This window comes from Zerene cesonia, chromosome 22, assembly GCF_012273895.1.
Source record: "Zerene cesonia ecotype Mississippi chromosome 22, Zerene_cesonia_1.1, whole genome shotgun sequence".
Taxonomy (NCBI): Eukaryota; Metazoa; Arthropoda; class Insecta; order Lepidoptera; family Pieridae; genus Zerene; species Zerene cesonia.
The window spans coordinates 5,154,354-5,166,239 of record NC_052123.1 but is presented as its reverse complement, the minus strand read 5'-3'; the positions used below and the strand labels follow the sequence as shown (position 1 = coordinate 5,166,239).

Here is an 11,886-nt window from a genome sequence, read left to right as displayed (position 1 = left end):
AGAATTGCTCGTTTAAAGGTATAAGATATAAATAGTTGATTAGGTACTAATGTGGAAGTGAAGCACGCTTCGATACGATTTGGGCCAGCTCACACCAGGGCATAGCATGCTACTGTGTTTCGTTCGGTAATTGGAAGAGCCGGAGGCACTTTTCCTTTTCCTCAACCTTACCAGTCATTTCCTTATTTCCAATCCTTTCCTTATACCTTCGGCAGCGCATTCGCAGAGACACTACCTCTCCGAATGTTTATGGGTGAAGGTGATCGTTTACCATCAGGCGAACCATCAGCTCAGATGGTATAAGGGAAGTGAAGCACATTTTTTATTATATTTTAATTTTATCAGTCGGTACACCTGTTGACCGTTACGTAGTTTAGAGTTTAGACCGTAGTATATCTATCATTACATTTATCTTTAAATGTAACGCTACATTACTTCCTTATCGACTGCAATTTAATAGCCTACATACAATTTGTGAATATTTATATTGAATGTAGGTACTTAACAATGTTATTTAAATTACGTTTGATACTCGATATAAAATAAATGGATTATATAATTTGTTATTTTTGAATTTTTACATGTAATTTATAAAGAACATTAAAATTCATCAGTCGTTTGATATTAAAAATACATCTATCTATCTCAAAAATATCCTTACTTAGAAATTCCATAAATACGAACGTGACGTATCTTGATAATGCCACTTATCTTATGTTGCTATGTTTGTTTTATGGGGCAAATGGTCCTTATCGCTAAATTATATTGTCATCCACAAGTTCGGCTCACCGAATTTTTTATTCGTAGAGTTCCGTACATTTTAATGAATACGGATAGTAACTTAATAGCTAAAATTCTTATTGTCAAGACGCGTAGGGAGGGAGTCAGTTAAACTATCTCACCGAGCTTATATTTGTATCGATATTGGTCTCCGTTTTAATTGGTAACCTCAAGTTGATTCTGGGACACGCTGGACGCTGCCGAAGCACGCTAGCTTCGCTCCCTCGCGCTGTTTTTTTTTTTTTTTGTCATAGCGGGCAGCTGAGCTGGTGGTTCGCCTGATGGTAAGCGATCACCACCGCCCATAAAGATTCGCAAAGGTAGTAAGTACCTCTGTGAATGCGCTGCCGCTTTTATGGAGTAAGGGAAAAGGAAAGGATTAACGACTGGAAAGAAGGAATGGACTAGGACGGGTGAGAAAAAGGAAAAGGGCCTCCGGCTCCCCCAATCACCGTACGAAACACAGTGGCATGCTACTATTTCACGCCGGTTTTCTGTGGGGGTGTGGTACTTCCCCGGTGCGAGCTGGCCCAATTCGTGCCGAAGCGTGCTCGACTCCCACAATAAATACTGTGCTTGTGCACAATAAAAGCTGTGTTGCAATATCAACCGAACACCTTTGTCACTTCTCTCCCAGCTCACCTGTTTTTATATAAAAACTACGGAGAAAATTTTACGTATCACCAATACAAACAAATGCACTTATTTACATTCTACAAAAAAGCCACTGACGTCCATTCCAGGATCAAATCACATCCATTCCCTTACCTTACTTATCAACCTACTTCCCAAGAATATCCTTAGTCAAGAGGTAATCACGAAATTCAAATTGTTCTCCAATAAACAACATAATTAAACGAAATACGAAATCATTTGAGCTTGACCCGTTTATCGTAAACAGGGTCTGTGATATTGGGATCAAAGTGTAGGTGGTCATATCCATGTATGGTGCGTATACGTAGTTGCTCAATGGTAACCATGGTAACGGGGCTTGTTTGTCTAAACAACTATCGTCTGTTTCAACTTCAAAGAAATATTGGTGAACCTATTAAAAAAATGGAGAAAAATTAAAATTAATACTGAAATTAATGTTACAACACCGGTCAGTAAACTTTAATTATTTTTATGTCATAGTCGGCAAAGAAAGCGGTGGATCGCCTGATGGTAATCGCTACCACCGCCCATGAACATTTGCAGAGGCGTAAGGATAGATAACTTTAAAGGGTGTGGGATAAAGAAAGGATTCCAGATGGGAATATAGGAAAGGACTGGAAATGGTAAGGAAAAGAATACTGTTAAGAAGGAAGCCACACAGAAGATCGTCGTGAAATAGCAAGTATATACTACTAAGTTTCGTAGACCATGTTGTAATGTACGAGTGTTTGCGCTCTTGTATGGAATATTTGCAAATGTCTTGACTTTTTATTTTATTAATTACGACATTGGGGCCTTCAAGAAAAGAGCGTATATGTCCCTGAAAGGCCGGCAAAGCACTTGTAACTCTAGTGTTGCAAGTGTTTATGGGCAGTGGTGACCACTTAACATCAGGTGGCCCACCTGCTCCTTTGCTTGCTCTGCCATAAAAAAAAAACTTTTAATTACTTGACTTATACGATAAAAGCAGTCAATCAATCGTATTGTAATTTGTTTAGGTAATTTATATTGATATTGGTATATAATTTTTAAGTAATTGAGTACATTTCAGTTTATTCTCAGAACTGATAATTTGTATTTGTTAATAAAAAAGTGCTTTCACTTTTTTCTATTAGTTTTCAAAACTTCTCTAAAATAACTAAATCCAAAGGATCGATAAAGTATTGAGTATAAACATAGTATTTTTTTGTGTTTGAGTATAAACATTGTGTACTGTATATCTCCTTCATAACAAACATTATAAATTTAAAGTAACTCAACCATTAACAAAACGCATTCCTAACTACACAAGTAAACTGTAACTTAAATATAAATCTCCCGTTCAGTTGTGTGCTTACCTGTCTAAGTGTAAATTCTACTAGTCAAGCCCTTACATTTGATCCCCATATTCAGGGAGTCGAGAAAAATTCTTTTTGTTTTTCCAACTTGCAGCGGCTACAATCGACCAATTTCCATTAAACATAGCAACACTCACGACTAATATGAATCCATCATGGTTCGGTACCACGTTGCCACAGACAGACACACAAACAGACTCATTAAGCTAGAAACACCTGTCGCTTATGTCGAGAGTTAATTATACAAGTAATTGTCATGCGATGGTACACTTGTCCAACATGCGCCTATCATCTTTTACTCAAATTATTTATCTAATCCATTAATTATATGATACATATGTATTTACATGTTTTATTTGTATACTGATTACATCGATTGACATAATCGACGCGAATATTATAAAACATTTCTAATAGATAATCTCGAAAAATTATGACATTAATCTATTTGTGGTCTGATCACTAATCGGAGGAATGTATCTGTATGCTATTGAATAACTAATATATTCTGTTAGTTTGTGTGATCAAAACCGGATATATACAACAACTAGGTTTTGCCCGTGGCTTCGCATCAAAGGAAATTCACATGGAAACGAGATATTTGACCGAAGTAAAAAGTTGCCTGTGCCACTGTCTAGACTCTAATCTCCAGTGTCAAAAAACCGACCGACCGTTCGACCATAAAATCGCTCCGTTGCGACTTTAAAGCAAGACATATAAATAAACAAACACACAATTTTAACACACAGTTTTAACAACCCTACATGAAAGTATCCTGCTAGATCAACGTTTGCCGGGTCAGTTAGTAAAGCGATATCATTGGATATCAAATGGGCGTGTATGACACTCCCAAAGGTTATTGCAACATCGTCTCTAATCACTGTCACGACGGCTGAATCAGCAGTCACGAATCTAGCGTTTGGGGCGATGGGATGACGTCACAAATAAGATACGATGGCTCGATGTTATTTATATGAATTTATCATAATTATGTATTTATATAATTAATATTTGAGTACGTCCTGCCGCTCCGACTGTCGCAGATCTGGGCCACTTTAAATCAATGCGGCAAATGCGCTGCTGCGTACGCTGAATGGCTACCCCGTTTGGTTCCACTTTATGTTTCCCATTTCAATTTTGCTTTTCTTTGTTTCTGTTGTTTTTTTCGTGACTTAAGTGTATTACTTTGTTTAAATTGTAATTTTTTGGAGTCGAATCAAATATGTTTCTTTCGTTCTTGTTGATGTTTGTGAACGGTACGCTTAGATATTATGATAAATGTTCATTTATTTATTTATTGTTATTTAAAAATTAAGTCAATATTAAAAGTATCGAAATTGCTTCTCACAAATCTCTCTGTGAGTTTGTTTATCACGCTCTAACATTGAAACCATTACATTTTATGAATTCGAAACAAAGACTTAAAGTATAAGGAACTAGATAGGCTTTTGTCAAGAGAGTAAAAAAATGCGTGTGAAATATGGCATGATAATGTGAAAGTTCCTACGGCTTTCACGCAGTAACGTGAATTGGACGTGAGAGAAGCCACAGGCAGAGAACTAACAGTATTACACAATATTCTAGATCTATCATTGGTCAAAGTAAGTCAATCATTGCTCAAAATTAAACCTCACTCCATATCGACTCACCCGCGTACCGCTGGACATATCGTGAATAAACATACGTTTGTTAAATCCGCACTGAGATACGGGAAAAGCTATATAAGTATATAATATAGCATTGCGACACGTGGAGGAGACTTCTCAATGATAATAAATATAGTTTTTACTTGCTTGTTGCCGCAGAAATGCAAGGCAACTAAAAGATTATTATAGTTTATGTAAAAAATAAATATGCAGTGCTAAGATCTAAAAGCCAGACTTTAATGTTAGATTAAACTAAATTATCTCACTTGCTTACAGATACAGATTAAATGTATGGAAATTATTTAATGGTGATTCTAATCAGAATAATAAGATAAGGAGAAGAAGATTTAAACAATGATGAAAATATCGTATTATTCGCATATAAAAATACAGTTTTGGTTGAAATCTTCGCTCTTTAGTTTTTATAATAAGCAACACTGTTTCGCAATATATTGATGGAATAAGGTAAATTGTTATAATATTTAAATATTGATTCAAGATATGATGTCGTAATCATTGAATCTTTCATATTGATTAAAATGGTTGTTAATTATATCCACAAATGGCGTGGGGCATCTAAGTTACATACAGCGAAAAAATTGCGAAATATCGTCGCCACGATACGCGGACGTGAGTTAGAATTCCGCCTCATGATCTAATTTTTTCTATTCTATAAAATATAAATATATAAAGCATTTTGGATTTTTATGCCTCGAAATATGCTATACACATTTTGTACGAATCTCATTAATATTCTTTACACCAAACTAATTGGCTTATAATTAATTATTAATTATTTGTTATTGTCAACCCATTACATAATTTTATGAGTCATGATTTACATGGTCGGAACACTCATTACAGTGTAGTATTTTGTCCATTAAATATTTATAAAAAGGTAATCGCTTTGCAACATGATTTTTCGATCAAAAAACAAAGATTGGTATTATTTATTTGTTTGTCTGGTTATCCGTTTGTCTGTTTATATGTGCGTCTATCAATTTATATGTGCGTTACAAACTACACCAATTTAACAAATCTTTATATGTTGATAGACTAACACAAGGTTCGACTTACAGGTGACATTAAATCTAAAAATAAATTTTATGGCTTTCCATACATGTAGCTCAGGATTACAAAATCGCGAATATATTTTTAACGAAATGTGCCATGGTATAGGTCTACAAAAAAAGAGTGTTCTAAATATCACAGTAAATATTATTTTAAATATTATAGTAAATAGATATATAGATATTCATACGGGAAAAATTATATTACTAAGATATGAAAGAAATTTAGCCAGGTATTTTCAATAATAATAGACTTTTATTATCTGATCATTAAAAGATATTGTATTATAAAACAAGTTTATTAATAATAATGATTAAGTGTGTAATTTTCTTAAAAATGTATCATACTTTATGTTTAGAAAATCATAAAATTTTATTGCACAATTTGAAATCATCAATGTAACATAGTGGTTATACCAGGCGTTGATTACATTTCCAGAGGTCTTAGGTTCGATACTGTTGATATAAAAATACCTAAATATTATGAAATTGTGTGTTTTTCAATGTAATTATCACTTATCTGCTGGCCAAAGTTCTTTGTTTTGATAATAGATGGCGTGATGTGAAGTTCTTAAATTTTATTTTAATTCGTATCTGTATAGTTGAGTTTTATTGGCATTTCTTCATTTAAACACAATTAATTTACAAGTATACACAAAATATTACAAGGCAGTTTATCACTACATAAATATTATAAAGCAAAGTCGCTTCCCGCGTTTGTGCCCATGTATGTATGCATGCAAGCTCAGATCTTTAAAAATACTCAACAGATTTTTTTTAATTGGTTTATATGTATAATATAAAATATACAATAAATTATACATTTAATAAATAATTGCGAAAAGTTACTTATAAATTATTTGAATGCTAATTCAAAACTAATCCGACTACACCAGACTTTGTATAAAGTTCTCGCTTCAGTGTAACATTCAGAATAATATTCTAAACATCGCTTTTATTAGGCTAATATCTTTAATTTAATTTTCGCTATTTCAAAGATAATTTTGTGGCACTATTAGTTGCTATAGTCCTCGGAACAGCTTGACCGACTTTTATGAAATATTTCATGTATTTTCGGTAGGTCTAAAAATAGATCGTAAACTGTTTAACCGAAGTGATAAGATGAAGGCAAAACACGTTTGGGTCAGATAGTGTATAATATAAAAATAAATACAGGCTTCATTACATGAAATGATTTGCTTGGTATTTAATTATCTATGTGTCTTTGTCAACAGAGTATATAGTAGGTAATATGAATTATGAAATATTTTTTTTTATGTCACAGCGGGCAACTGAGCTGGTGGTTCGCCTGATGGTAAACGATCACCACCGCCCATGAACATTCGCAGAGGCTCAGACCTCTGAGAATGCGCTGCCCGCTTTTAAGGGATAAGGGGTAAAGAAAGGATTGATGACAAGAAAGAAAGACCCCACACGCCCACTCGCCGTAAGAAACACAATAGCAAGCAGTTATTTCACGCCGGTTTTCTGTGGGGGTGTGGTACTTCCCCGGTGCGAGCTGGCCCAATTCGTGCCGAAGCGTGCTCGACTCACACAATAAAAATACTGTGGTCAAACAAGAAATTACAATGTTTCTTTTTGAGGTATAAATTGGTGTTTAAATATTAAACAAAGCAAATGCATCAAAATTGAATATTGCTTATGTAATTTTATGCGGCGAAATTTTATCACTGCGGTATAAAATTTACTTTTTTATTATTTTATGAATTATTTCCCGGTACTGATTACAACAGAAGGTTCAAGTTCGATGTTGAGTGACGAAATTATTATTGAACATTATGAAATAATTTATTTTTATCTGTTATCTGCCGGCTAAAGTTCTTTATTTTGATAATAGATGGCGTGATGTCAAATGTATGATTATGTTATAATACTAGCTTTGCACCCGCAGTTTCGCCCGCATAGTTTTAAAATATAAGAAATATAATAAAACTATCGTTGAAAACCATGCTATTAATTGGTGAAAATAGAATGAAAATCGGTGCGGTAGTTTTTGAGTCCGAGGACTGTTTTATAATATTTATTTATTTAGGTATTATTAGTTAACAATGCTTGCAACAGAGTTCTCAAAAATTCTTTCGAATTAACAAAACTTAATAACATATAATATAGTTTGTTTATGTACTTACATTTATTAATGATTCACAGTATTATTTAAATCCATGTAGATTTTTGGTTTATAGATTTCACCTAACGGATTTCTAGGTTTTGAGATTAACCAGTCAGATGGAACTTATATTTATAGCATTTTGAAATGCAAAGCACATTATAGTTCATATAAAACTTTCAAAATAGCAAATATATAGATATTAAATATTGCTATTGTAATTTTCACCGCTTTAGCAAAAAAAAAAACGTATTTTTGGTCACTTTTCGACCAATCTATTTCATGTGTGTTATTTATTACCATTTTGAAAACAAAATATAATTATATTCTATGTCAGTTAATTATTAATTAATGTATCATAGATCAGTGAATATTACCGACATTGACTATAATGGACGTTTTAGGTTCGATGTCAAAGACATTCAATTGTGTTATTGAAAAATTATATAATTATGGATCCTTAAATTTTATCAGTTACCTGTTATCCAGTTCTTTGTTTTGATAACAGATGACGTGATAAAATCTATGGTCAGAGTAAAGCAATATCACAGATTATATAATGCCATATCTAGTATAGTATTGTATGTTATCTATATCTAATATTAATCTTATAATCACTACTAATTACCGGTCAAAACCACTTTTAACGGAAACAATCAATCAAAAGTAATTTAGTCAGAAACCCAATGAGCGGTTTTGTAGGCAAAAAACCGATTTTGACTAAATAAAGTGGTTTAAACTAAGGACTTTGGTCAATACTATTTTTAACATAAATTAAACATTCCATAACAATGAAATAACCACATTCTTATTAATTAGTTCTCATTTATCCGCCCGGCTTCGCCCGACGTACATGTATAGCCTAGTATGTCACTCAGTGAAGTGGCAGCTCTTTTATGTGGAAAGAAGTTTTGAAAAACATACAATTTCCTCTTTATATTAGTGTAGATTATATTTGATTACAACCATTTATTATAGAGCGTGCATTATGAGAGTAGCTAGCTGCGGCCTGCGGTTTCACCCGCGCAAGTCTGTATCCCGTAGGAATATCGGGATTAAAAGCCTATATGTTATCCCATTTGCCCAGCTACATACCAAATTTCATTGCAATCGCTTCAATAGTTTTTGCGTGAAAGAGCAACAAACATACATACACATACACATACATCCATCCTCAGAAACTTTCGCATTTATAAAATTAGTAGGATAGGATGAATAAAACAAGTGATTTAAGAATAATTTATTAAAGTTCAGTATAATAATGCGGAGCTACTTCCAGCAGCCACTCCTTCCGTATCGCCATGAGGTCTCTCATGTGTACCCTGTCCCCCGCGCTCTGCACGCTCGCGAACGCCACCCTGACAAGGAGTTTTACACTTTTTAACGGGTTTAAAACTCGATTTATATACTTTTTTTACTATTATCTGAAAATAAGATAGATAGATTTGCACCAATACAATAGAACAAATACAAAAAGGGCTCAAACACTCGACACAATTACGTACAAATAAATTATGTCATAGATTTATACTTCACTATGCGCTGTTTGAATTACTGCCTATGTGTCATTCTAGTTGCCCAGCTGTCTACGTACCAAATTTCATTGCAATCGGTTCAGTAGTTTTTGCGTGAAAAAGCAACAAACACACACACATCCTTATAAGCACCAAAACACCAAAATAACAAAGCACCAACACACCAAAGCACCAAACTCACCAAGTGGGTTGTTGCACGCGATACAAGCAGCTACTCTCGCTTATAAACAACTTAGCTCCGAGAACGCTCGTGTAGTGTCCGGCCGCGCCCAGCCAGCCGGCCTGCGGGAACATTCCGCTCAGCACGCATTTCATTATTCGTATGCATTTTGCTGAAAAAATATCGGGAAAAAATCTCAATTTATGATTATTAGGAAAAAACAGGCGATAGAGAACGATTGAATAAATAATTTTAGCTTAAAAGCCATTTATAATTCAAATTGTAAGAAAAAAAAGTACACAAATAGTTAAAAAACTGAGAGGCAACTGGTAGGCATTGCTACGGTTTGGCAAAACGACGCGGGTTCGAATCCCGCCGTGATCAAAATTTTTCCATTCTTTCAAAATTCCCCATTTATAAAATATTTTCGGCCACCCGTGATCCCGCCACAGTAATCGAATTCAATGCTATAAAACTAAAAATTAAATTTAACAAAGGCCGCGTTCCATCGATACAATATTGTAATCATTGAAATAATGTTTCGTATTGGTTGTGATGGTTCTTAATCATCTCAATAGATGGCGTGGGGTGCCCCTTAGGCACATGAAACCGAAAGAGTAGAAGAAATTCGATTACTGTGGCAGGATCACGGGTGGCCGAGAGGCTAGGCGTTGCTACGGTTAGGCAAGAAACACGGGTTCGAATCCTGCCTCGTGATCGAATTTTTTCTATTCTTCCAAAAAAATTCTCAAATTATTTCATCCCGACGATCCCCAGCATAATACAATAAACTCATCATATCATTGTATTGTCACCGATCCTTGATAAGTATACAGAGATTGAATTCATTCTGTCCGTTTCAAGTGGGTCAAAATCGAGTCTAAAGGAGTCGGTTACATACAAACATACAAACATACAGGTGAAGTTAAAAATAGTATTTACCTGAACCTAAATCCGGTCCTTCGAATGTTTTATTCTCAATATTAAACTTGCCTTTAACCAACTTCTCCAGACTGCTCCGAATTTCACAAGCCTGTAAAGAAATATCTCTTGTAATTGTATATTTAATATTTTATAATTAACTAGCTTTTGCCCGCGGCTTCGCGTGCGTTAAATTCGCAGTAGGTTAATAGATGTACATACAAATAAACGGAATATCTGTCTGTAAGGCTCTCATGCTAAACCACAGTACCAATTTAAAATTTAATTTAGATAAGAAAAATTTAATAAATAGTTAATACAACTTTAAAAATGATCCCTTAATTTTGATATAAACCCCAAACATAACACGGCTGATGTTAATTTTCTTTTCTATTTCTATAATCTACTTACAATAGTTAAAGTCGGTTAAAACTATTATACCTTACCTTTTCCATAACTCTATAATTGATATACATCCTGTGGCACCAGTCTTTGCACGCCTTTTTCGCCGATTTCTCATCATTATGAGCCCCCTTCACTCTACTATAGGAATCGTATATATTTAAATACATTATGATATCGCCTTCTGCCACCTGGAATTTATCAAAAAATATATTACACTAGGTGCGAGCCCCGACTCCGAACGGGTAAGTATTTGTTGTAGCTGAAATAATATCTTTATATATAAAAATTCAGTGTCATGATGTATGTTCCCAATGAACTCTTTACCAACTCAACCAAGTTTGATGAAATTTGGAATTTAATGTATAATTTGGTCCAACTAAAGATATAGGATAGTTTTTATATCGATTAATTATCCCAATCCTACTAATCCTACTACTATTATAAATGCGAAAGTTTGCAAGGATGTGTGTGTGTTTGTTGCTCTTTCACGCAAAAACTGCTGAACCGATTGCAATGAAATTTGGTACGTGGACAGCTGGATAACTGGAATAACACATAAGCAACTTTTTATGACGATATTCCTACGGGATACGGACTTACGCGGGTGAATTTATAAAACCAATAGACGCACCTCGAAATTATTCCTCCTGGATACTCTAGCGGCGGCACACGCTTTGCCGGTGTACTGTTTCACGAAAACACTGTCCATTTGTAGCATCGACACTATCGATAGAATTTCATCGACACACCCGAATTCACCTGGAAACAGAAATATTAAATTTATTTCATAATTTTTATTTAAAAAAAGAGTATTACTACAAATATAAAAAATGACATTAATACAAAGTGTATTTTTTAATAACATCCAATTTTAAAATAATATTTTTGTTTATATTTGACAGTTTTTTGTTTTTGGGTTTGTTAACGTAGAACTTACATACAGGTGAGCAGATTTTCATGAACCTTTTTATTATTATTTGAAAGCTGGTAATTTCCGTGAGGTCCCATAAATGCGTGCAACAGAAGGAGACTCTGTATACAAAAACGCATGCGAAGGAAAGAGATAGCATATATAAAAACGCACTCGACCAAAAGAGACAGCATATACAAAACGCACGCCACAGATCAAGACGTCATACACAAAAACGCATGCCACTGAAAGCGAATGAATGTATAAAAACGCGTGCGACAGAAAGAGACGGCATATATAAAAACGCGTGCGACAGAAAGAGACGGCATGTATAAAAACG

At 34.2% G+C, this 11,886-nt stretch overlaps 1 protein-coding gene across 1 annotated transcript in view; it reads right to left on the bottom strand.

The window, feature by feature from the left end:
* Window positions 1–8,843: 8,843 nt before the first annotated feature.
* The window catches only part of LOC119835983 (probable ATP-dependent RNA helicase DHX35), a 42,450-nt gene continuing 39,407 nt past the window's right edge, over window positions 8,844–11,886 (bottom strand). Inside the window, exons 13-17 of the mRNA XM_038361123.1 lie at window positions 11,268–11,395; window positions 10,678–10,824; window positions 10,253–10,343; window positions 9,332–9,482; window positions 8,844–8,973 (exon numbers count right to left, since the gene is read on the bottom strand). Coding sequence (XP_038217051.1) covers window positions 8,859–8,973; window positions 9,332–9,482; window positions 10,253–10,343; window positions 10,678–10,824; window positions 11,268–11,395 — 632 coding nt within the window. The 3' untranslated portion in view covers window positions 8,844–8,858. The remainder of the gene's footprint in view (window positions 8,974–9,331; window positions 9,483–10,252; window positions 10,344–10,677; window positions 10,825–11,267; window positions 11,396–11,886) is intronic.